The sequence below is a fragment of the Copadichromis virginalis genome, linkage group LG16 (genome assembly GCF_057382275.1).
Source record: "Copadichromis virginalis isolate Kocher_CV1m ecotype Utaka linkage group LG16, C_Virginalis_male_GT1.1, whole genome shotgun sequence".
Lineage (NCBI taxonomy): Eukaryota > Metazoa > Chordata > Actinopteri > Cichliformes > Cichlidae > Copadichromis > Copadichromis virginalis.
The window spans coordinates 33325124-33352292 of NC_140633.1; the positions used below are offsets into that span (position 1 = coordinate 33325124).

General features: G+C 42.1%; 1 protein-coding gene across 2 annotated transcripts; it reads left to right on the forward strand.

The window, feature by feature from the left end:
- The first annotated feature begins 661 nt into the window (after positions 1-661).
- LOC146691162 (glycerol kinase-like) lies at positions 662-26343 on the forward strand. Of its 2 annotated transcripts, XM_085434448.1 has the most exons (20): positions 662-837; positions 3684-3757; positions 5651-5757; positions 5843-5920; positions 7876-7955; positions 8147-8284; positions 11760-11869; positions 13311-13377; positions 17933-17968; positions 18709-18776; positions 19542-19584; positions 21286-21366; positions 21466-21544; positions 21643-21739; positions 22457-22541; positions 22792-22912; positions 23910-24053; positions 24762-24848; positions 24950-25024; positions 26278-26343. In XM_085434448.1, exons 1-19 carry the CDS (start codon positions 784-786, stop codon positions 25021-25023), a joined length of 1623 nt encoding a protein of 540 aa, XP_085290574.1. In that variant the 5' UTR covers positions 662-783; the 3' UTR covers position 25024; positions 26278-26343. The 2 variants fall into 2 exon arrangements, with proteins under 2 accessions (XP_085290574.1, XP_085290575.1); XM_085434449.1 differs by lacking the exon at positions 24950-25024 and having other exon boundaries at positions 26278-26342.
- The last annotated feature ends 826 nt before the right edge of the window (positions 26344-27169 follow it).

The following is a 27169-nucleotide window of genomic DNA, read 5'->3' on the forward strand; positions in this document are numbered from 1 at the left end:
CGGAAGATGCGGAACCTTCTACCAGATTGCAGAAGTTGGAACAGTTTGTTGTCAGGATGGGACGGGTCCTTCAGTATCTGCGCTGCTCTAGTCCGGCATCTCCTGGTGTAGGTGTCCTGAAGCGGGGGGAGAGCAATCCTGCAGCAGCGTTCTGCTGTACGGATCACTCTCTGGAGAGCTTTTTGGTCCTTCACACAGCTGTTCCCAAACCACGATGTCATGTTCTGTGTGAGGATGCTCTCCACAGCGCCTGTACATGTCTGAGGGTTCAACTGTGAAGGTTATCTGCCCCAAATTTATTATTTTTTAAATATTTACTTTATTGTTTTTATTATTATTATTTGGAGATGTTTAAAGATGTTTCTGTTATGTAGAACTTTTTTTTAATGATATTTGATATTAATTTTTTGTTTTTTAATGTGTTTTTTTTTTTGCATTTTTGAATAAGATCCAGATGTTTTAAAATTCCGTTATCTATTATTTTTAGTTACTTTTGGTTTTATGTGTCTTCGTTGTTTTTTTTTTTGTTTTGTTTTTGTTGTTGTTTGTTTTGGGTGAACTTGACCCTCACAGCTGATTGGTCGGAGTGTGACCAACGCCTTCTGAGCGAGCAGCCAATCGGAGACTGCGCTCTCTGCGGGCCGGTTCCGGTGATCGCAGAGGAGGAGGTCTGTGTCAGTGTGCACAGCTGTCCTTCTCCACCTCACCGAGGAGTCGTGTTAGATTAAAGCAGAGATTCACCGGCTGTGTTTAACACTCGTTTTAAAGAAGAAGAGAATAAAAATGGACCCGCTGGTTGCTGCTATTGATCAGGGCACGAGCTCCACGAGGTTTCTGGTGAGTTTTAGTGAAGTTTCGCTGTTTTCATGTTGTGTTCAGGGCCCGGGAGCAGCTGGGACAGCAGACTACGGAGACTCTGTCCTGTGCTCAGAGGCTTTGGCCAAACAGCTGTAATCGTGGATGAAGTGCAAATCACCACGTGACTTATGTCTGTGTTGTGCTCGGCTCAGAAACGAGCTTGAACATCACGATGATTCTATTTAAACAGAGATTTAAATAGAAAAAGCAACCAGTGGACTGGAGCAGCACACTGACCTGTAGCTTCCACCTGCTTTGGATGGGGTTCAGGTGCATCTACAAAGAGCTAAAATCAGTCCAGCTGAATGATCACTTTGAACAAATTTGGACTTCCTCAACCAGGTCAGCTGGAAAATCGAGCTTTGGCACAGAGCATGAGCAGTGAGGGGCTCAGAGGAGGTAAAAGTGCTGTTGGAGTGCACAGAGAGAAATTCAGATTTGTGGGTTTTTCTGACACGTAAGAGCTTCTACTCATAAATGAATCATAAATGAATTTCTTTTTGGTGCTTGAGATTTAAACGTCCACAGGTGCTGAACTCTCTGAAAATAAAGGCCTTTCCTGTGTCATCATCAGCTGACATAACGGTCGTTCTGAGCAGCAGTAAAACTTTAACCTAACGCCTGATTTTGACTCTTGATCATTTGGCTGCGGATCGACTGCAAAATTGTCACAGAGCCTTCGTTTGTGTATACATGTGTAATGATCTCATAAAAACAAACTTTAATAATAATAATGGATACTTTATTGATCCCCATGGGGAAATTACTTGTTTTTTCTCTGCATTTGACCCATTCACTCAGTGAAGCAGTGGGCAGCCCACTAAGCAGGCGCCCGGGGAGCAGTGTGTAGGGACGGTACCTTGCTCAGGGGTACCTCAGGGTAGCCGTTAAGTGGATTCGAACCGCCGACCTTCCGATCATGGGGCGACCACTTTACCTACTGAGCTATCCCTGCCCCATTACTGCATCTTTACGGTGTTGCATTTGCTACTTTGTGGTCCTCCGTCATGGTGTTACTCCAGAACATAGATTCATAACATCCTAGAGGGTCTCAGTTGGATTCAGGTCTGGAGAATGTGAGACAAAGGCATCAGCGCCTCCATCATCCAGGAACTGCCTGCACACTCCGGGTACATGAAGCCAGGGATTGCCCTGCACAAACAGGAGGTCTGAGAACCTGGCATGTAACAGAAGTCAGGGTGCTGTTGGCTAGCACGTGGAGGCCTGCGTGACCCTCCAAGGATACGCCTCCCCAGACCATCACTGACTCACTGCCAGGCTGGTCATGCTGGATGATGTTACAGGCAGCATAACGCTCGCCACGGTGTCTCCAGACTCTGTGAACCTGCTCTCGTCTGTGAAGAGAAGAGAGCATCAGTGGTGGACCTGCCAGTTCTGGTGTTCTCTGGAAAATGCCAGCCAGGCTGTGAGCACAAGTCCCACTAAAATGCCCTCATGTGACCCTCACAGAGTATCTGATATCTCAATCAGAGACATGCCTCTGACTCTGGCAGTACTCCTCCTGATCCGCCTCGCATTAATAAGCAGATACCATCCCTGCTGCTGGGTCTACTCCACGCTCCTGACACTGTGCCTGGAGACACGGCAAACAATCGGCTTCCCAACTGGACGCGAGTTTAGAAATGAGTACATGAGATGGAGCGCTCAGGGTGAGCAGTTTGGAGGCAAAATTAGAGAGGGAAGGCTGAGATGTTTGGATGTGTGCGGAAGAGGGAAAGGAGGAAGAGGAGGTTCACAGATGCTGAGGGTTGGGTGAGGGATGGGGTGAGATGGAGGGAGGTTATCTGCTTTGGCGACCCCAGAGGAGCGCAGCCAAAAAGAGAAGAAGAAGACCTGGAGACTTTGATATCCCTGACGTTTACCTGACTTTTAGTTATGCTCTGATGATCCAGCGTTCCCTTCCTTTTTTTGAGGTGTCATTAACAGTCAGAAGGGCAGAATACATGTCTAAGCTGTGGGTGGATGATTGGGAATCAGCCCTAGAGTCAGCAGCTGACAGTGGAGTTGAAATCAAGATGAGGAACTCAGAAGAGAAGCAGCTTTATTGTTTTATTTGTGTATTTGTCACAGATTGGGTCTGTGGGTGCAGAGGATGTTGTTTTATATGCTTATTAGTTTTTGAATCAGTGAGCGTGGCCCCGTCCTCTGTGGGACCGCAGCACTGATTGAAATTTGCAACGATCAGTATTTGTGAGGTCACATTTTTTTTTGGGAGCAGGTAAAAAAAAACAAGTTCAGACTGAGTTCAGTTCTCATCAGTTTTCAGTAAGCGTGATGATTCAGACTTTTAACACTGATGGTGCAACTGAACTAAGATGACATCAGACATCCTCCTTGCATCAATGCTCTCTCTTTTTACAGGCTTAGTTTGTTCCTGTTAGATTTCCAGTGTAAAGTAAGTCAGGAAGTCTAAAGTTTAGACTTTAGGGTTGAAACTACTCTTGGATCACATGTCCTAAAAGCGTAACAAGGATTTCCTGTAGCTGAGTGAACGCACGGTGAGAGGAGGGTGGTGCTGCACGGAGCTTTATCCTATTACTTAATCAGAAGAAACGCTGACTTCTGTCTGACTGCAGGTGACAGGGAAAGTCCTGCCTCGTGTTAATTCCCTTCTTCTCTACAATACTCTGGCAGCACCCAGAGGCGATCGAGCCAGTGATCAATATCGTCTTTCCACTCCTCAGTGGGTGGAAGGAAAAACATAACTGGAAAAATTAAACTGTGGCAGCTTTAATTTGCTCCCTAATTAAATGAAGCTTTTAATATTTCTGTTCCTGCTTCTAATGAGCTGTGTTTCTCTGCAGGTGTTCAACGCAAAAACAGCTGAACTGATCAGTCACCACCAAGTAGAGATCAACCAGAGTTTCCCCAAAGAGGGGTGAGTGACTCGAACTTCAAATTATCACAATTAGACACTGTGTGTATCCACCATATTGACCTGGTGCAACAGATTGCACACCTATGTGCAGTATTTATTATCTCTGCACACCCAGCCTGAGATCCGTGTTGCTTGAATAGTTGGTGGAATAACAGGATGCTTTGCACTTCAAGTCTTTGTGCACTCACAGGAGTCCAGTTTTCAGGTGACGGCTCAGTTGTCTACTGAGGCCGAAGCTGGTAAAACAAAAAAAACAATGCCATCAGGAAGCTGATGATAAAAACGCTGTCCTTTGATCAAATGTTACTCATTCAGCTGTGAAGCAGAGAGCAGAGGAGAGAAACTAATCACAGAGATTCATCACACTGGGCCTTCAATCAAATATGTGCACACGCTGAAGATAAAGAGCAGAAATACAGGAGTTTAGTTTTTATGTTTCATTTTTTTTAAATGTTGGTTTCTTTGGGGATGTGCAGTTTGAATGTTCTTGAGAAAGCTGCAAGCCGTTGTTGAAAGGCACCGTGGCACAAAGTAAACACACTTCCATTCATTTTTGGCAACGCTGCGGTCAGGGGACTGCGAGGGCCACTGTAAAAGCTTCAGCTTGTCTTTCTCTGGGAGTAGTTCACAGATTATCCTTTGAGCTGTTGTCCATTTTATTTCACCTGCATGTCTGATAGCAGGGCATGTTTGTTAACAGCAGATATTTCCACCTGCATGCCTAACAGTTGAAAAATAAAAAAGTCTGTCCACATCACTTCCTGCCCACTTCTCTGAAACACCTCTGTCTCATCCACATACTGGTTTTCAGTAATGCACTGGCTGACTTTTTTGATGTGATAGCAGTTAAGTTTACCTGCTCATCCATATAGAGGCTAAAGCTTCTTCCTGCAGTCACATTGAGTTTCCTTTGTAGTCAGCAGACCGGCAGGTTTCTTATCCTTCAAAATCTCATTCGGACCGCCACCGTTTATCACTTTGATTCACATATTTTCACTTACCAATATAATATAACCCAATGAAAATAGCTCAAACCTGTTAATATTCTTTCTTCTGAATTTTAACTCTTGCTTTATATAGGAGTCTTTCGCAGTTGCACAGATATGTGTTGATAGAACTGTAAAGCTTGTAACAGCAGCACCTCCCCCCTCCTCTGGTGTCTTTTTAACAGGCTACTAAGTTACAGTTTAACCACCTTTTAATCACATAACTTTATTTGATATGTAACAAACTGAGTCTATGGTCCAGGTTTTATTTCATTTTTGTTCCTAACAAGCTGGCATGTGTGACCCGGTACAAGAAACAGACTGACCGGCTGTACTGCAGATCCAGAACACCCAGACAGAAATTACAGCAGGCTGTAAACTTAAGGTGTTTTCTTCCTGAATGCAAATCTCACAAAGCTGCAGGTGATCATTCGGGCCGTGGAACCATGGAAACATCTACAAGCGAGACTTTTTCTCTGTTAATGAAGTCGGCTTTTTACAACCTTAAAATGTAGAAAAAATTAAGGATTTCTGTCAGAAGAAGTTCTAACATGCACGTCTACAGGTTAGACAGTTATAACAATGTCTTTACAGGTCTGAGTAAAAAATCAGAAAACTACAACTCATCCAGAGTGAAGTGGATAACTCCCTTTGTTAAACCACTGCATTGGCTTGGGTCTGGCTGGTGTGCCAGATCATAGTTTTTAAAATGCTTCTATTGGTCTATAAAAGCAGTAAATAGGCTTCCCAGATTTTAATTTGATCTTGATTATCATGTTTTTCATAAAAATTTGAAGCACTCTGGATTTTCACATCCTGAAAAGTCTCAAAACTTCATCTGTCGCAGATTTCAAACGGGTTTTAAACATGCACGCGTGTGTTTTCTGTGTGTTTGCGTGTTGGCCAGATGGGTGGAGGAGGACCCGCGGGAGATCATGCAGTCTATTCACGAGTGCATTGAGAGGACCTGTGAGAAGCTCTGCAAGCTCAACATCGACGTCTCCAACATCAAAGGTAGGACGCTGACGGTGGAAGACGGGGTAGAAAATGAGGGCATCGGGGCAAATTCATTGAAATTTATCCTTTTTTTTGTTTTCAGCGGTGGGAGTGACCAATCAGAGAGAGACGACCCTGGTTTGGGACAAAGACACCGGCGAGCCGCTCTACAACGCCATCGGTGAGAGCGTCAGCATCAGTATTTTTGGATTTCTACATCGGTGTCAGACTCACCGAGCTGTAAAAAAAGTGGATTGTGTAATGTGGGAAACGACTCGGGGCATGACTTGATTACATCAGGTTGAAGCATCCTGTGTCGTGTCTGTTCCTGCCCCGCCAAAAACCATCAGAGCTGTGATCCAGCAGCAGCCACTCCCACTCACACAGGCTTTCAGTTTAAAAAGCCAGTTTATCAGCGAGCTCTTCAGTCCCCTGATTCGACTGGGGGGTGTTGTGTCAGCTGTTCACTGATCAGAGCACTGCTTGAGCTATGAACAGCCAACAAAAGCTAGCAAAGTTTTTTTTTTTTTAACAAAATGTTAGTGCTTAACTTCTCACAGCAGGAGAAAAGGCACCGCAAAGCAATTTTCTTCAAAAGGTGTGTCACCTTCATATTATTTAATCAGGTTTTGGGCCAAAAAGTGAACGCAGATGTTTTTATGTGGCTTTTTTATGTCTAATATCCCCGTTCATGCTGGAAAATAACCTGCAGTTAACAGGATTTACAATGGAGTCATATATAAAATAAATTCAGTTCACTTTTCTTCATATAACACCAAATCACCACAGCAGTTGCCTCAATCTCTCTATATTGTGAGGTAAAGACCTCACAGAGAAACCCCCTACAATCATACCACCCGCTGTGAGCACGCACATGGTAACAGTGGGGAGGGAAAACTCCCTTTTAACAGGAACAAATCGCTTCAATCTAAATACCAGCAATCACTTTTTGCCATGACAACAATGACAATGTGTAGAATGGTAGTAAAAATAAGTCCAAATTCATTGTGTCAGTTTGTCGCTGTGACCAGAAGCTGACAGACAGATGTTGTTAAATCCAGTTTTCCTGGTTTTTGGTGTTATTAGTGGGTCTGATGATATAACCTGATTTCAAACTGTTTTTAGCAGCTATCTTATTGATATGCTCTGTTTGGGATAATTTACTATCTATTTGCAGTTTGCAATAATTTGAAGTTTAAGTCGGGCTCTCAGATTAATGTTAGCCATTTTCAAAAAATGCACCACAGCATCATCAGACAGAGGTGCAGAACTCCCATATCCAAGTTAGGTTGAAAATTAAACAGAAGTTAACGTGGTGGTTTGCTCATACAAAGTCCACACGGTCTCCTGTTTTGCCTCCTGCGGGATTCACTCTAGCAAAAGTTGTATTTTCAAAGCGGCATTTTACTTTCCTGCTGTGCTTTGTGTGATGAAGCTCAACTGGGGAAAATCCCGACCTGGTTCCACAGCGTGCTCCAGAGTTCATGTGTGAAAACGACCACACAGCTGCACCAGCAGCCTGGCTAGTAGAAGTATATATAATAAAATATCACACATTGAAACCTTAGACAGGAAGGACTCAAGTTTAGCTGGTTAATAGTGACCAATCTTTCAAAATAAAAGCAAGGACATTGTTCACTAATACATTGTGGATGGCCTTGTTCTTCCAGAAAGATGAAAAATAAAGAAGCTAAAATTAGAGTTGGGATTATGCCCATGCCCATTCAAACAAACCCTGGGAACGCTGAGCTGTGAGTCTCATTTCTCATCCATCCTGAAAAAGACCTGGAGCTCTGTTGCCTTGGATCCTCTTTGAGGTTTAACCACAGAATTTAAATGAAGATCAGGTCAGAGGGCTGTAAGGAGCGTGATTAGTTAAACAAAGTTCTTGTGTTGTCTCAAACTTCAGCTGGTCCTCGGCATTCCTGCCATTTCTTTAGAAACTGAGGAAAATGTTTCCTGATTACTCAGTTTTTATTCATTACGCTGAGACCGCCTGGCCTCTGATTAAAGAGTTAGTCTTTATGAAGCTTAGATCTACAACTACATATTGAGGTTGCTGTTTTCTCACAAAACTAATGCCAATGTTTTGGGTTCCCGTGTTTGAATCTTTCTCCTCTCCTGCTTTGTGTTTAGTTTGGCTGGACCTTCGTACTCAGTCGACGGTAGAGAGGCTCATTAACAAAGCTCCGGGAAGAAACAAGAACCACCTCAGGGTGAGAGATGATTGATAAGAAATTGGTAACAACTTAATCAGGGCAAGTTGTGTGGGTCAGAGGAACACTTGGGGGTGTAGTAGTGACTTTGTTATCTACTTTGAATCAGAAATCTGAAAGAAGGCAGGACTCTTGCTTTCTTTGTTGAAATATCTTTCTGATCTCTGTTTCTATTGTCTTAATCTCCACAGCATAAAACAGGCCTTCCCATCAGCACTTACTTCAGTGCAGTGAAGCTGCGATGGCTGCTGGACAACGTGGACGAGGTGCATGAGGCTTTCCTGAGCCAGCGTGCCATGTTTGGCACGGTGGACTCCTGGATCATCTGGGTAAGACCTGAACCTGTACCTCTACTTCTGTCATGAGTAGGGTTGCCAACCGTCCCTTAAAAAACGGAATCGTCCCGTATTTAGAAACAAAAGTACACGTCCCGTATTGAGCTAATAAGGGACGCACTTTGTCCCGTAATACAGTGAGAATCAAAAGTAGTCTATAACTTTTAATGGAATTAACACTTTGTTTGAAAAAATAATTCCCAGCCCCTCTCCTGCTTTGTGACCAATGAGCTGACAGCACACTTATGACAATTCGAGTATGACAATTCAGATTACCGCTCATCTCATTGGTCGAGGAAAGGTCGCTTACGGAGAAAATACCGGAAGACAACAGATGACCACAACAAGAAGCATGGCCAACAGGGAAACAAACGCCGTCACTGCGGTGCAAGTCTCGGACGTCAGTACACCTAAAGCTGGACATACACTGGGAGATTTTCAAACTGCACGATTGACTCGCAGGGGTTAGAAGTTGGTAGGTCACGATGCAGGTCTCACACTATACCGCCCGATGCTCTGATGCGACCTGAGTGCTCACACTGTGCCTCCATAAAATGAAGGTTATAACAGAAAATCTGTCGCTCTCTCCCTCTCTGTCTTTCACTCACACAGACACACACACCACCACCATCAACTTTGCTAAATTGCTAATGAAAAACATTGATCAGGCAGCTGTGATTGAGCAGCAGTGTAAATCCAACTATTTTCACGGTTGTTGTGGTCGTGATAATTTTGTGATGCCACATCGAAAAGGCTCGGATGAGCTTTTTAAAGTTCTACAAGTTGTGCCTCCATCGCTTGTGTCCAGATCACACGCTGCACAGCCGTGCTGCTCCATCTTTTTCACCGACGTTTACGTGTTTGCGCGCGAGCAGTGTGAGCGGCTGTGGTGAGACCCTCACGAGCGATTGATGATCGGGAGCTGGTCGTGAGGTGTTAATCACTTCTCGTTACCCCACGTATACTACACGACGCACGATGAAGGCCAAAATCGGTCCGATCACTCAAAAATCGTCTCAAAATGGGCCTAAAACCGCACAGTGTAAGCCCAGCGTTAGAGCAGCAATGTTTGTTCCCCTCAGAGAAAGGGAAGAATGGGAAAAGGAAAACACCTGGCTGGAAAAAGTTAATATGGGCATGTGCAGTGAATATCAGCGCTATGTGGCCAGAAGTGTGATAATATAACTTATTTTGTGTAATAAACAACTGCAAGGATAGATGATTACAACAAATAGATGACTAATACATAAAAGTAATACATAGATGAATAATGATGATGAGTTAAGATGCGTAATCATGGGAACAAGCGGGTTTACAAACAGGAGCAGCTGATTAGCATTAGAAAAGCTGAAATAATACCTCAGCTGAAGCCAATTGTACTAAATGCACTAAATGTGCACAGTTACAAGAATGTTTTTCTTTCTATTGTTTTCTATTATTTTAAGTTAAGCAGGACAGAGTTCTTTTAAAGAAAGATTTACTTATATTCTCAAAAGTTAAGCATGACAGGCTTCTGTTTACAGTTTTTTACAGACGCTAGGACACATTTCTCAATACTTAGGTCACGTTTGCAAAACTCCCCACACAGTGAGCACAACAGAAGTCTATGTGGGCTAAACTGAGGACCAGTTATCATTGTTTTGGCACAAAATGCATTCAATGACTACATCTCTCAAATTTCATGAATTATCTTCTCACTCAGACACAACAACTGCCAAAAATCTTTGTACAGACAGGACATTTTGCATGTGCTTACATACTGTTTTCAAAACTGTTAAACTTATGGCCAAAACAATAACACAATGCAAAACTTAAAAAGACAGCAAAATGCAACAGCAATATTTTATTGAAACATATTTTAAATCTAAAAATGCAGTTTAACCAGCCACAGCTGATTCTCATTGTAGATGAACATCTACACAGGTGTTACTCCTTCAATTTTTCAACTCCTTCAATTCTGGCAGCCAGAAGATTCTTTCCTAGGTGTGTTGCCCTAGATGACATAAGATGTGATGTGGATGAGAACCTGTGGCCAAATGGAGGAGACCGAGTAGATTAGCATTACTATTGTATGTGTATCAGTGGATGGTGTGTATACAAATTCTTGTATTTTGGGATTACTTAGTGCAAAAAAATAAAAATACATAAACAAATATTACAGTTTTTTACAGACTCTAAGACACATTTCTCAATACTTAGGTCACGTTTGCAAAACTCCTCACACAGTGAGCACAACAGAAGTCTATGTGGGCTAAACTGAGGACCAGTTATCATTGTTTTGGCACAAAATGCTTTCAATGACTACATCTCTCAAATTTCATGAATTATCTTCTCACTCAGACACAACAACTGCCAAAAATCTTTGTACGGACAGGACATTTGGCATGTGCTTACATACTGTTTTCAAAACTGTTATACTTATGGCCAAAACAATAACACAATGCAAAACTTGAAAAGACAGCAAAATCCAACAGCAATATTTTATTGAAACATATTTTAAATCTAAAAATGCAGTTTAACCAGTCACAGCTCATTCTCATTGTAGATGAACATCTACACAGGTGTTACCCCTTCAATTTTACAACTCCTTCAATTCTGGCATGCCAGAAGATGCTTTCCTAGGTGTATTGCCCTAGATGACATGAGCTGTGATATGGATGAGAACCTGTGGCCAAATGGAGGAGACCGAGTAGATTAGCATTACTATTGTATGTGTATCAGTGGATGGTGTGTATACAAATTCTTGTATTTTGGGATTTCTTAGTGCAAAAAAATAAAAATACAGAAACAAATATTAACGAATTCTGCATGATGTCTGATTCATTCCAGTAACATATATTGAAATTATAAACAGAGATGTGTCCTTGTTTTACACAAGAAAACACTGTGTAATGCTACATGTTGTTAGTGTTTTTCAGGTCATTGTTTTGTGGGTGACAAAGTGTGTTTGTCGGCTGTCAACCTTTGCTAGTGTTCTGGAAGAATGAGTTTATTTGAGACCTGAATGAAGTGTTTTGGTAGTTGTAGTGCATTTTGAATGTGAAATGAACTGCTTTGCCAAGCTGACGGTCAGTTAGGAGGATTGTGTGAAGAGTTTTGCAAAAGTGACCTAAGTATTGTGACATGTGTCCTAGCGGCTGTAAAAAACTGTAAGAAGGAGACCTGTTTTACTGTGTTAATGTTGTCATTTTGAGCTAAAAATAAATGGCTAAATTATCATTTGTTTCACATGTGTTCATATCACAAAGAATACACATCTACTTAAATCAAATTCAAGTCAAAGGGTTAAAAAAATAATTTCACACACAAAAAAAGAGCTAGAAAATTCACCACACTGGGAAGGGTGAAGACAACTGGGTCGCCCGGCCCTGGCCACGAGGTGTCCCTTATTTATTTTTCAGGGAGTTGGCAACCCTAGTCATGAGTGTGTGATTTGTTCTTTTAACACCCCCACCCCTCCACCCCCCAGTGTCTAACAGGGGGAAAGAACGGCGGGGTCCACTGTACAGACGTTTCAAACGCCAGTCGCACCATGCTCTTCAACATTCACACCATGGACTGGGATCCTGAACTCTGCAGGTGATTCACACTATACCCTGTACACTATAGACTGTATATAAAGGATGGGTGCCACAGCCTATCCAAATGTTTTGGCCACTGCCATGTTGGATTGTGGAGCCAGAGTGACCATATTTGCACGAAGGGCCTGAAAAGCTGTGTTATTGGCTAATGCTAGCTAGCTAGGTTAGCAAACAAACTATATAAGAGCATCAGAGAGTCAACCAATTAGTGTTAATAACATTAAATAACAACTGAATTCATCTGAATTAAATATTAGGTAATAAAAGGCTCCAACAGCACAAACACAGAACAGAGGTCTAGTTCAGGCCGGGTGAAGCCTAGCAAAGAGCTAGCAGCTACAGCTACCTGTGTCGCCATAAATCTGTCAGTCAGAGACGCCACACCCCTAATAATGCAAACTTTATTGCAACTTAAACAGATGAGTGATGCATATGTTATGTCTTTATTTCTGCTGTAAAATTGGATGTTTTGGGGATGGACTAAGTTTTTAATGCAGTCTCAAGTGGCGGCTAAAGGAACTGCAGTTTTTGGTTTCATGTTTTAGCCATGGAGGTTGCTGCTTAATTGTCACACACAGAATAAAGCATTTAAGGTTATCGTCTGCGTATCTGTTTGCACACTCCAGTAAAAGCTCATTCACTTCCCATTCAGGGAGTTAATGAGCCATCTTTTGTTTTATGCAGTTGGCTGAGCTTTGAAGCAGTGGAAAAAATGCTGCACCAATACATTTTATTTCTTTTGAGTCATAAAAGCACAGAAAGAATGGACTGGTCTTCACCTGATTATTCAGAGTCAGCTCCCCAGCTTTAGTGAGAGAGAAACAAACACTCTGTTTTAGCTCCGTTTTGTCGAACTCCTCCAGATTTAATTTCAGTCATGATTCTTCTTCTTCTTCATCTTGCTGCTCTGCTTAGAGGTTGCTAAAGTGGCTCACGTGCCTTCATGCAGACTTAACCATCCCAGTATCGAAATAATCGGAGTCATATATTCGATTGTAAAAGATTTTACACCGGACATCCTTCCTGTACTGGTGAGGAGCTCTCATGTAGTTTGCTTTTGATTGCTTGTGGTTTGCCCAGGCCAATCCTCGTTGCCCCCTACATTGAGGCTGCAGGTTGCCCTTGGAGACGGGCTGGACGGGCTTAACTTGGCATCCGATCAATGTCTGCCTTGTTTTTAATTGATTTGATTTATATTTAAAGTTTAAAGAAACCTCGTGTGAAAAGCTACATTTTTAAAGTCACATTGTTGCCACTTTCTCCTTTGTTGTCTGTTCTTCCTCATCTGCAGCAATCTGGGGATTAAAACACAGAACAACAGGACAGAAAATAGAACAAAGACCTCATCAAAAAAAAAAAGAAAAACTATAAGCGCCTTTGTGTTTGTTTTTATTATGAACCTACAACCTCATGACAGACTCCTGCTATGCTCCTTTCAGGTACTTTGACATCCCGATGGAAATCCTGCCCAGCGTCAGAAGCTCGTCTGAGATATACGGCTGGATGGTGAGCTCAGATACGCCTCACAGCACGCTGTGTGTTTGTTTCTGTGACACCATTTGTGTTTTGAGGTCACAAACCTGAAACAACCTTTTTTTTCCCTCTACAACTCAAAGAAGAGATATGTGAAATCTGTGCAACCTGATACCGACACGAACCATAAATATTTCTGGTGAATGGTCTCGTTAAATGTTGTTATTACTGTAATGGCTATAAAACTTGATAAGAAGCATCAGGAGAGGTGATAATGTACAGACAGTGTAGATAGTGAAGGTCTGCTGAAGATTTCCAGCTGAACGTTTATTATTCTGATGGATTTATGCTGCACAGTTTTTTCCATACATCCAGATGCATGCATGACTTCATCCAATCCTACATTTTTTAAATTAATTACATTTAAATTAATTCAGTAGATATTTTTCCTACATAAATCATATTAATTAGTGTTTTTAACCTCTTTCCATATAAAGGATAAATGTCACCATGCTGGACTTCTGAAGGTGCATTCCTACATTTCCAACTAAACCTATATGGCTTGGTTAGCAACCTACAGCCACAAACTGTGTAGGTACAGTGTATGCCTAGAATTTCACCAAAACTGGAGCTTAACCTCCTTGGACAGTCTGGAAGTACAAATCAATGCACTGCAGTCGTATTATTGTTGTTCAGATAATTGTATTTAAAATACTCCAAAAAAGAGGGAATTAATGAAGTATTTGTAAGTTTCTATTCCAATCTGTACACTTCAAGCTCTCCCCCTCTATCAGAAGAAACTCTCCAAAATATACATTTTCCAAGAATAGATAGTGATCTGACGAAGGGATTAGGGGGACCTATTACTGTAGTAGAGGTACAAGAAGCCATTAAATCCTTAAACACAGGTAAATCGCCGGGCCCTGACGGTTACTCTGCAGAATACTATAAAGCCAATTCTGATCTTATGGCACCGTTGTTGAAAGATATGTATAATGAAGCCTTTTCAAAATGTCAATTACCCAAGACTTTGTCCGAAGCTACTATTTGTTTAATCTTGAAAAAGGACAAGGATCCTCTGTTGTGCAGCAGTTACAGACCAATTTCTCTTTTAAATATTGATTTTAAAATACTATCTAAAATCCTCGCACTTAGGCTACAACGTGTTCTGCCACAAATTATCGCCTCTGACCAGACGGGATTTATGGCCGGCAGGCACTCATATGACAATTCAAGACGCCTCTTGAATATTATCCATACATCGTGCAACTCAATTCCAGAGGTTGTGGTATCTCTTGACGCGGAGAAAGCTTTCGACCGCGTTGAGTGGAGCTTCCTCTATGAGGTGATGGATAGGTTTGGCTTAGGGGCTGACTTTATTCTCTGGGTTAAGCTACTATATTCCTCGCCATCCACCTGTATTCGTACTAACAACAACTTGTCTTTGCCTTTTCCACTTGAGAGGGGCACTAGGCAAGGGTGCCCTCTCTCACCCCTCCTATTCGCCATTGCTATCGAGCCTCTTGCAATATGGCTGCATTCAGAGGATAGATTTAAAGGCATTACAAGGTTCGGTGTGACCCACAATCTCTCCCTTTATGCAGATGATTTGCTCCTGTACATTTCTGACCCTCTAAACTCATTCCCGGTACTTTTTGACATACTGGACCAATATGGTACACTGTCAGGATATAAGCTCAATTATCAAAAAAGCGAGTTGCAACCCCTCAATTCCCTGGCCAGAGCTCTTCCCCACTCAATAGTGCCTTTTAAGTGGACAGAAACCGGATTTAGATATTTGGGGGTTTTTATTTCCTCTTCTATATGTAAAATGATGAGGGAGAATTTTCTATCCCTACTAGAAAATGTTGGGAAAGATTGTGACTGTTGGACTTCTCTACCATTGTCAGTGGCAGGGAGAGTTAACCTGATAAAGATGAGTGTCCTCCCAAAATTCTTGTATCTTTTTCAACATGTCCCGATTCTTCTTACCAAGGCATTTTTTGACAAGTTAGAAAAGATTCTGTCACATTTCATATGGGGAGGGAAACAAGCTAGAATTCGCAAGTCTATTCTTCAGTCCTCTAAAACTGACGGCGGTCTTGGTCTGCCCAATTTTAGACACTACTATTGGGCAGCTAACATACAAAAACTTTTACATTGGGTTCATAACGACCCCCCTGCACCAGCCTGGGTACAAATGGAAACTGCATCTAGCTGTTACTCATTATCATCAATACTCAGCTCACCACTCCCTTTTTCTCCAACCCTTGTTGGGGATAATCCAATAGCTAAGGAAACGGTAACTATTTGGCGACAGTTCAGAAAATACTTCGGGCTACTTGGACCGTCTTTGCTAACGCCTTTATCAAAAAATTGTAATTTTGCACCTTCAAACACTGATGCGGCCTTTAGGAGTTGGAAAGATAACGGACTTAGGACTGTTAAGGACTTGTACAGTCAGGACACCTTTCTATCTTTTGCTGACCTATCGTCTAAATACAACCTGCCTAATTCCAACTTTTTTCGTTATCTTCAGGCTAGAAATTTTGTAAAAACGCAGTTCCCTCACTTTCCCAATCGGCCTCCAGAAACAAATCTGGATATCATCCTGCAGACGAACCCTCATCAAAACAGACTGATATCAGCCTTGTATAAAATACTAGATGCTTTGGTCCCCAAATCCATTTCTCATATTAAGCTGAGATAGGAGGAAAAGCTACAGACAACCCTGCCAGAACAGCAGTGGGATTCTGCTTTGAAATTGATTCACTCGTCCTCAATTTGTGCTTGTCATGCTTTGATTCAGTGCAAGGTGGTCTATAAAGTACACTATACAAACGCAGAATTATCTAAAATCTATCCAACCATTAGTGATGCCTGTAGCAGATGCGGACTATCGCCTGCCAACCATGTCCACATGTTTTGGTCTTGTTCGAAACTGAGTGCATTTTGGAGGAATATATTCGACACACACTTAGCCAAGCATATGGCCAGACTGTCCCTCCTAACCCACTCTCCGCAATTTTTGGCATTCCTCCCGACTTGAACTTATCTGGTCCCCTCAAACAGGCCCTAGCCTTTACCGCTTTACTGGCTCGGAGGCTTATTCTGTTGAAGTGGAAGCTTCCCCACCCCCCAACTCATGATCATTGGGTGAGAGATGTACTCTTTAACTTAAAGCTGGAAAAACTTAGATTCTCTCTAAAAGGTTCTATTAGGGAATTTAACAAAATCTGGAAATCATTTCTCTTGCTGGTGGACACCATTACTTTACTTCCTGAGTCTGAAGTGAACTGAGCGAAGCTACATTATAATGTGTTTTTTTTTTTTTTTTATCTTATTTATACCTTATCTATTTGTTTTTCCTTTTGTTTGGTCCTTTCTCTGCTTTTGTTTTCTCTGTTTTTGCTTTGTTTGTTTTTGTTTGTTTGTTTGGTTGCGGGGCGGGGCGGGGGGGTTGTGGTTGTTGTTGTTTTTTGGGGGTTATGCGTGTTATGTGTATGGGTCCTGAGATGTTGTTGTTTTGGTTTTTTGTTGTTTTTTTGTGTGTGTGGGCAGAGACTGGTTCTCTGCGGTGTCTTGTCTAGTGTGGACCTGGTAGGGGGAGAATTCGGGTTGGGGGGTTGGAGGGTATAATGGACATACCACTGTTCTGAAATCAAGATTGACTTTGCTGTTGCTAACTTTGTATGTCATTGCTGAAATCAATAAAACAAAGTTGGAATAAAATACTCCAAAAAGCTCCCAGAGCACAAACTGTTTAGATAAGGTAACGCAGTATTTCTTCTATATATTTGGACCGCTTGTGTAATTACACACTTGCAGAGGTCCATTTTAAACCCTGTCCATGGCCCTTCAGGGGTGCAGGCACCTCGTCCATGGCCCATGGACTCCTCATCAGTAATAGTTTTTTTTTCTGTGCAAATGCACGTGTTACATGTGTGTTGTGAATCACAACACAGAAATATTTTCTGCATGTGTGTGTGTATATAGTATATTTGTGGAGTGTAGGTAGGAGTTCATTGAGTTGTTTAAAATCCCATTCTGTGGCCTCTCCCTGATAAACATCCTGATAAGAAGCCGTGCGGCTCTTATCTCATCTCCCGACAACATCATTGACTTTAATGTCGAAGCTTTTTTATGCAACGTGCTCTATGGACTGAGGTCCAGAGATCAGCTGAAGCAGCTGTTTGTTTCTCTCTCTCTGCCTCATTGATCGGATCATTTTTCTTTTTCTTTTTTTGCCTCTACATGTATCTTTCCATGCAGGACCGACCTCTTTAATGACTGGAATTAATGAATAAATAATCAGTTCTGATAAAACTAGAAAGGGTTCAGTTAGGTTAAAATAATAAAAGTATCCTATGCTCACTTTGACGCTTGTGGAGCTTTTATTAAACTGTAATTACCACTGATAACTCAGTGTGATGCATACTTGGCTACAGGGCCACGAGTCTGATTCCCTGCACAGCAAACGGCCTCCTGCTTCATCCTAAAGGTTTTCATATCATTCTTTGTGTCGCACTGAGCTCAGCGGTCATTTATCCAGAATCTAAACATGTCCACATTTCTGTCTCCTAACCAGAAATCCGGCTCACTTGCAGGAGTTCCAATTTCAGGGGTAAGAGCTTTTCCCTCTTATGCAACTTTGTTTAATGAGTCACATCTGTCTGTGTTCCGCTGCGAGGCTGTCGCTGTGCTGGAGCAACGCATGGCTCCCTCCCACTTTTTTTTTTTCTGAGTAGAGACCATTTCGCTCGACCAATGAAAAATCTGCCCTGTGACACCTCAGAATCAGCTGATTTGTTTTGTATGTAATGAAGCCAAGCAAAAGCGGTATCTTCACACTCTCTTTCACAGTTCAGGCCCGCCAAGTACACGTGGGCGGGTCTGAACTAGCTGCATAAGTACAGGAGACGTCAGCAAGACCAGTTCAGGGCTGCAAAACACATTTAAGCTGCAACCAAATCAATTTAAAAGGAAAATAACCGTCTCTGAGCATCAGCATCATCTGAGGTCTGTCGTAGTTTGAATGAGCTGCAGCAGTTTCATCTCTATAGAGTAGAGGAACAGAAACAAGCATTGGTATCCTGGTTGTTTGATCTGTTTTCTCATAATTCCCTTGAAACTTAAAAAGTGCATCCTGGGTACATTTTAATGGTCATATCACTATGTAGTTTAGTGGGGTAGATCAGAAACACACTGTAGCATATGGAAGGTCCCCTTTTCAAAAGGTCATTTTCTGGCTGTGGGTTTAAAATTATGTTAACTGCTGGGTTGGAGCTTCCAGGGTGAAGCAGATATGTTTGCGGTTGTATCCACTCATCTATGACTGTTTACACGTCCTACTTGATCTGTCAGTGTCTCGGTGACCAGTCGGCTGCTCTGGTTGGTCAGATGTGCTTCAACGAAGGCCAGGCCAAAAACACGTAAGCACTCTGCTCCCTTCTTTATCACGGTGACGTCAATTCATTGTTTTTCTATGTTCAATACAGAGATTGTGTTTTTTCAACTTGACAAAATAAATTACATGACATTTGAGGCTGTTAATAAATATCATCATAGGGATATGTGGACTGGGTTAAATTGCACTACACTGATACGATTGAGTTCTCTTCAAATGTGTCTCTACTGTGTTTCAGTAAATTGTAAAGTCGCTATTTTCACTCTAAAGAAAGGTAGTACTTAGTAAACTGTAGCAGTTAACATACAAATCTATCAGTTTATAACAAAACGCTAAGTCAGTGGATTTAATCATCGCTCAGTGCCTGCTCAATCAACTGAGTAATCTCCCCACCTCCTGATTCACCAACTCTGTGAGATAGAAGTCACAGTAACTAACCCAAGAAAGGTGCTTGATTGGAGTCAGAAAGAGTACTCATTTCTTTATTTTTGTCCCCCGATTTCTGTTCCTGTTGCTAAGGTGTGTTTTAACCCAAACCACCTGCTTTCTCTAAATCTAACCAGCGAGTGGAAGTGGACATGAAACGTAAAACAAATATACCCAGGTTGGCTGTAAACCTGCTAAAATGTGACACTACAGGCTCTCTGTCCTCCTCATGAGGACTATGCAAATCTGTTAAGTGTGGCGAATATCAAAAATCAAAACACCAGCGCACCCACACTGTAGATGAGTTAACGTCACCAATAAACCAATCGCGTGTCTAACGCTTCTGTTTTATTCTCATGTAAAGGTATGGGACTGGCTGCTTCCTGCTCAGAAACACAGGCACCAAGGTAAGATGTTGTTTTTAAAATATATAGAGTGGGGCAAAAAAGTATTTAGTCAGCCACCGATTGTGCAAGTTCCCCCACTTAAAATGATGACAGAGGTCAGTAATTTGCACCAGAGGTACACTTCAACTGTGAGAGACAGAATGTGAAAAAAAAATCCATGAATTCACATGGTAGGATTTGTAAAGAATTTATTCGTAAATCAGGGTGGAAAATAAGTATTTGGTCACCTCAAACAAGGAAAATCTCTGGCTCTCACAGACCTGTAACGTCTTCTGTAAGAAGCTTTTCTGTCCCCCACTCGTTACCTGTATGAATGGCACCTGTTTGAACTCATCATCTGTATAAAAGACACCTGTCCACAGCCTCAAACAGTCAGACTCCAAACGCCGCCATGGCCAAGACCAAAGAGCTTTCGAAGGACACCAGGAAAAGTATTGTAGACCTGCACCAGACTGGGAAGAGTGAATCTACAATAGGCAAGCAGCTTGGTGTGAAAAAATCAACTGTGGGAGCAATCATCAGAAAATGGAAGACATACAAGACCACTGATAATCTCCCTCGATCTGGGGCTCCACGCAAGATCTCATCCCGTGGGGTCAAAATGATCATGAGAACGGTGAGCAAAGATCCCAGAACCACACGGGGGGACCTGGTGAATGACCTGCAGAGAGCTGGGACCAAAGTAACAAAGGTCACCATCAGTAACACACTACAACGGCAGGGAATCAAATCCCGCAGTGCCAGACGTGTTCCGCTGCTGAAGCCAGTGCATGTCCAGGCCCGTCTGAAGTTTGCCAGAGAGCACATGGATGATACAGCAGAGGATTGGGAGAATGTCATGTGGTCAGATGAAACCAAAGTAGAACTTTTTGGTATAAACTCAACTCGTCGTGTTTGGAGGAAGAAGAATACTGAGTTGCATCCCAAGAACACCATACCTACTGTGAAGCATGGGGGTGGAAACATCATGCTATGGGGCTGTTTTTCTGCCAAGGGGACAGGACGACTGATCCGTGTTAAGGACAGAATGAATGGGGCCATGTATCGTGAGATTTTGAGCCAAAACCTCCTTCCATCAGTGAGAACTTTGAAGATGAAACGAGGCTGGGTCTTCCAACATGACAATGATCCAAAACACACCGCCCGGGCAACAAAGGAGTGGCTCCGTAAGAAGCATTTGAAAGTCCTGGAGTGGCCTAGCCAGTCTCCAGACCTCAACCCCATAGAAAATCTGTGGCGGGAGTTGAAAGTCCGTGTTGCTCGGCGACAGCCCCAAAACATCACTGCTCTCGAGAAGATCTGCATGGAGGAATGGGCCAAAATACCAGCTACTGTGTGTGCAAACCTGGTAAAGACCTATAGTAAACGTTTGACCTCTGTTATTGCCAACAAAGGTTATGTTACAAAGTATTGAGTTGTATTTATGTTATTGACCAAATACTTATTTTCCACCCTGATTTACGAATAAATTCTTTACAAATCCTACCATGTGGATTCATGGATTTTTTTTCACATTCTGTCTCTCACAGTTGAAGTGTACCTCTGGTGCAAATTACTGACCTCTGTCATCATTTTAGGTGGGGGAACTTGCACAATCGGTGGCTGATTAAATACTTTTTTGCCCCACTGTAGTTATTGCTATAACAATTTTAGTGAGAAATATTTCACCCTCTCAGTAATAATTTTCATGTGATCTGTCAGCCTGTGATCTCAGACCACGGCCTGCTCACCACAGTTGCCTACAAACTGGGAAAAGACGAGCCGGCCTGCTATGCCCTCGAGGTGTGTGGTGGCCTCTATTAAATAACTATGATCGGTGACGGCTGTCTGTGCTCTGGTCTGATTTTTGGGATCTGCTTATTTTTTTCTTGTTTCCTGCAGGGGTCGGTGGCCATAGCAGGAGCAGTGGTACGGTGGTTGAAGGACAACATGGGGATGGTGCAGTCGTCCTCAGAGATCGGTACGTGCACTTCACCATTGATTACATTCAGGACTCGGCGCTGGGGTTTGTGCTTGAATATCACGTCTGCTTCCGTCTCCTGTTGTCCTCTCTTTCAGAGAAACTGGCAGCGGCAGTAGGAACGTCGTACGGCTGTTACTTCGTGCCAGCTTTTTCGGGGCTCTACGCCCCCTACTGGGAGCCCAGCGCAAGAGGGTGAGCGAGTCGGCCCAGGCTCATTCTAAACTGAGGAAATCCTTTATGCTTGAACGCTTGTTGAAATGGCTATATTTCTATGTATAACAGTGCATGTGTTAAAAGATCAGCTATGAGCCTGGTGCTGAGCCCTGAGGAACCCCAAAGCTAATGTAGGAAAATCCAAACCCACATTTTGTGCACTCAGCATTAATAATAAACAGGATGGAAGCTGATTATAAACTCTGAGATGACACCCTCACTGGTAATCGAACAGGTGGGCTTTTTTGTCAGGATCTGTTAAGTGACTTATGGAGATGAGCTTCTACAAAACATCTCAGCTGCTCGATATTTAAAGACATTTAGTATATTCACATTCAATTTCAGTTCCTCAAAAGACACATTAACAGAGTTTGGAGGATGCACATTTGGACTCTTTTTAAAACCTTAAATGAAGCTTTTGCTCCTTCTGATGTAAATCCGGTGTTTAGCAATCAGATTAGCAGTCTGCTTCTTACTTTTTTAAAATCTGTGTCAAAGTATGAACATGTGGGGAGAGGTTGTTTTAAGATCATGTGATTCTATATCTATTCAATGACAAAAAAACACAAAACACAAGGCCACAAAAACATGACAGAGCTCTGCTGTGCTGCCCAATAACACAGTAGTAAATGTGGAACAGTTTAATGTTTGGTCTCTGTATTAAAGTATTAAAGTTTTGCTTTCTCTGTTTTGCAGCATCATCTGTGGGCTCACACAGTTCACCAACAGGAACCACTTGGCATTCGCTGCTCTGGAGGCCGTCTGCTTCCAGACCAGAGAGGTGAGCCTCCTCTTCTCATCTCTAGAACGAGAAGATACACAAGAGTGTAACCGGGCTATCACTAAGCATTGATCACATAGGTGTAACGTGAGTTTATGATACATACAGGTTTGCTTACTGAACACTATATCAGAGCATGGTAGTATTTCAGCTAGGCTGAATTTCAGATGCAACAAGAGTTAATAAAGAGGGGTTAGAGACGGGTTTCATCGTAGTTGAATTGAAGTGTGTGTGCGTGTGTGTGTGTTAGATTCTTGATGCAATGAATCAGGACAGCGGGGTCCCTCTGACGCAGCTTAAGGTGGACGGAGGGATGACGTCAAACAGATTACTGATGCAGCTGCAGGCCGACATCCTCTGCATCCCTGTAGGTACGACTACTAAACGCACACACACTCAGAGTAACTCTGTGTTTTAAAATCGAGGAACTGGTGACACGAGGCTGAACCTTAACCTTAAACTGTCCATTCTGATATTTGACCCATTTAAAACAAACACTTTGATATACAGGTCGAAGGTAAAGGCAGAAATGTACCTGTGCTAACCAGTTAAACATGAATTGACTTTACACGCACATATCTTCCTGTTCATTAGAATACTTTGCCAGCATTGTGTAAGTGGATGATTTTATCACCTGTAAGATGTTTCCCATCAAAGCTGAACAGCTGCTCCTTTTGAATGTTAGAGACTTTACTAGAGACTCTAATGACCGTTTGGTTCACTGTGACAAGTTTAGTCACATGTAGAAATGACAAAATGTCCTCACTGTCTGATGGTAAAGATTATTCTTTACTCACAGTCTGCACTTTTGAAAAAACAATCAGGCACTATCTGGATGATAGATCTGACTAGTAACACACAAAAAAAACAAAAACAGCAGCACTACTCCCCTGAGTAGTTTGGACATTTTACAAAACCACAACATGACCTCATGAACTGAAGATATATTAAAAACCAGTGTAGCACTAAAGGTTTTTTGGTTTTGTTTGAACATTTGCCTATGTTCTGCTTTAATTTCTGTAACTTAGGTGTCAAAGTACCTAGTTAATTTCCAATAGCTGACTAGAAGATTTTATTTTAAAGAAAATGACTCTTTAAAAAGTCTGGCTGAAGTCCTCAAACTACATGGAAGCTTTTATTTTGAAAATACAACATGGCTGATGTCAACCTGATGACTTCCTGCAACTAACTTTTAAAGAAATTTAAAAAACAAATCACTGACTTGAAGATTTCACCAAAAATATTATGAAAATGAAGAATTTTTGCATTTAAATAGCAACCAGAATACAGGAAGTGATGAGCCTGATCGCTCTCAGGGGGAACATGTCTCTCTGTCACTCTCTAACCGTCCGTCTTACGTTGCTCCAGTTCGACCCACCATGTCCGAGACCACAGCTCTTGGTGTAGCCATGGCGGCGGGGGCAGCAGAGGGCGTAGGCGTATGGAGCCTGAGTCCCGGTCAGCTCCCACATGTCACATCTGAGAGATACGAGCCTCAGATAAACCCTGAGGGTAAGACTGTGAGAGTGAAAAGCTTGCAATGGGATCATATGACATACATGACACAGGACATACAGCAGATAATAGAACACAGAGCAGGATGGCCTCGAGTTTTGGTTAATGTTATGCAGCACTATGTAATTTAGAATTTACAGTGTCAGCCGTTGTTTCTGTTTGTCCAGATGCTGTTAAACATTTACAGTGAAATAAAACACTGTGTAAAACATTAATTTCCCATTTAATAGATTAAAGTGAACTTAAAGTTGTTTTTTATCCTGTGACAGCAACATGCTGCAAGAGTCAACATAACTGATGGTTGATTGGCTGGCTCCTCCCCCCTTCAGGCGCATGATGGTGTTTTTCTTTGTGCAGAGAAAATGTTCCTTATTTTACCATCAGCTTTAAAATTAGCAGATATATTCAGATGTGTTTATTTTTCAAGTAATGTAAATGTTCTTTTGTTATTTGCTGGGCAGTAAAATTCAAAACAGTGTCACTCTGTGCTGTTTTGTGGTCTTTGCTTTGCAATGGCATCAAATGTGAATATCTTAGAAATATTTGTGTAGCTTATTATTTTTACACAGCTTCAGCTTTAAATCAGTTTTGACTGAATCTGTAATCTCAGTGTTTTCCACTCAGTGACTTTTAGGTGTAATTTGCTGCATTTGGTGGATGTTACTATGACGACATGACTTACACTTGTTTCCTCGTCACAAACAGAGAGCGAGTACCGCTTCGCTCGCTGGAAGAAGGCCGTCCAGAAAGCCATGAACTGGGAGACCACAGAGCCCTGCTACAACGGCAGCGGTAAGCCACTGCATGCAGGAAGTGACTTCAGCTGTTAACTGTTTCATTGTTGGAGAATTTCCCCCTCACTCACTCACAATCTCCTCACTTACTGACAACAGGTTTAGGAAAGAATATGAACGGCGCACCCTGGGGGGTCCATCCCAGCCCTCCCCCCAGCAGAGTGGACCACTAAGGTCCGACATTTGCCGCTGCATGCCGTGTGTGACACTTGAGTTTCGACTTGGGGCATGTTTACATATTAAAGGCTTTACTAACACGGTGTGTTCACGGCTTTAACCGACGCAGATGTCCTCACTCGTTAGAAACTAATTTAAGGCGGAACTGTTCTGTTCATATTTATTCTGCTAGAGCAGCTTTGCATGATTCTTGGTTCAAAGTAATCCTTCTCTAGCTCATGCTTGGACAACAAGCTGTTTTAGCCCCTCCCCCTTTAAGCCAACTGCCTTCCTACTGGCTGTCCTTATAAGCAGAATGGTTGAACAACAAGTGAGCAGAGCTTCTGATTTTCCATCTCTCTGACATCATAGAGATCAAAGAATAGAAAAAACTGTGTGACACTGACTGCCTGCATAACATGAAATAAGTTGAAGCAAAATAGGTCAAATTAATGATACTTTTAATCCTTCCTAAAGTTGTAAACAGAATGTGAGGAAACAACGTTACAACTGAATTTCCATAAATCTTTTTCTGTCATGTTAACAGGAATTACGTGCTACACTGGCTCACTGCACCACCCTGTGGTTCTTAGTGGTATTACATGACAGTACATTTCAATTTCACCTGATATTCTTGCAATACAACACCACAGTCGTCTCGTACGTAATGTCTTAGCGGTTAATTCTTCACATTCTGTTGTTTTTTTTATTTGTGTTAGAAGGTTTTAGAGTCTTTGACAAAGTTGGGGTTTTTTTTTTGCAAAACCTACATTTCAGATAAATTAAATCTGAGTCAGACCAGCCTGGTTGTGTGTGGGCATGCGACTGCAGTTATTCTTGTATGCCTCTACCAAGGAAGTCTTTTAGGATTCTTTTCTAAAACAAGATAGGTCAAAGTTAAAACGCTGGCTTCATTTGTTTACAGATAGATCTACATATACTTTCAGGTGGTATTCAGGAACTCACTTCCTGTCCCAGCTTTAGCCTTGATGGAGGTATACATTCTCACAATGCTCTGTTTTTCCTGCTGGTAAACCGCAATTGTTTCTATGACTTTTTAAAACGTGTGGAAATCAGGAGATTGCAGATCGCTAAGAGGTTTGTGCTTTAACTTCTAAATCTGCAGCTAAGATGCTAAGTGTCCCACAGAGCTCCTTTGAGTCCACGTTTAGTTTTAATCCTTTTCTTTAAACTAACTGCTTTGCTTCCAGAAAACAAAAGTCTGTCAGTGTTTGTTTGCTCTCTTAGACTCGTTTCTGTTCGCCTCACAGGTCACTCGCAGTAACTTTAAACTGTGTGGAGCCACATTTTGGGGGGAACATGATTGTAGAGTACGGTGAAGACGGGACTGGCGACTGCTCGATCCAGCCTGCGGTCATCTTCAGTGACGTGCAGCCTCTCAAATGCTCTGAACATCCAGCGAGCTTTTCACGAAGAACGACACCACATGCAGCCAGGAACAGTTTCTACACCGTCCAGTTAAAACAAACATGCCTTCAACACAGAGACTGCTGTAACTCCTCACTGCACCCAAAGGGAACACTGGACTTTATTTTGAATGTGTTCTGTACATGATGTTGATGTTTAACCCCCAAACACGGAACAGAAGTCACTCATGGAGGGGACGAGTACTTTTAAGTCAGAAAACCGTCCTTTTAAAAAAGAAAATTCATTGTAATTTACTGCACTTCATTAACTACAATCGGAAAGCCAGCCAATTCTTAACAGCACTTTATAATTTATCCTGTTTGTGGAAAACTTTTTTTTTTTTAATCATTTGATGTTTTGAAGAAACAGGACTTTGACTCCTTTATAATTAATTATAACACTTGATGACCTTTGAAGATCTGAGCTGTGGCACGAGCCATAAATACCTGGAGGATCATTTTCCATGAGACTTAAGCTTGTCTGTGAAAGGGGGAAAACGTGGCGACTGTTAAATCCTGCTGATTTATTACTGCTGTTTGAACCCTTCATATTACCAGGATGCCTCAAAAAGTTGTCCAAGTCAGAATAAACACAAAATGTACTTTTCATGTCTTTTCTGAACACACAGCAGGAAGAACTCTTAAAGACTAAACTCTTGTAGATCTTTAGGAACAGCAGGAGTGACAGGTTTTTATCCTGCAGAAATTTCAGTTCATCTGTCTTTCTGGGACGTTT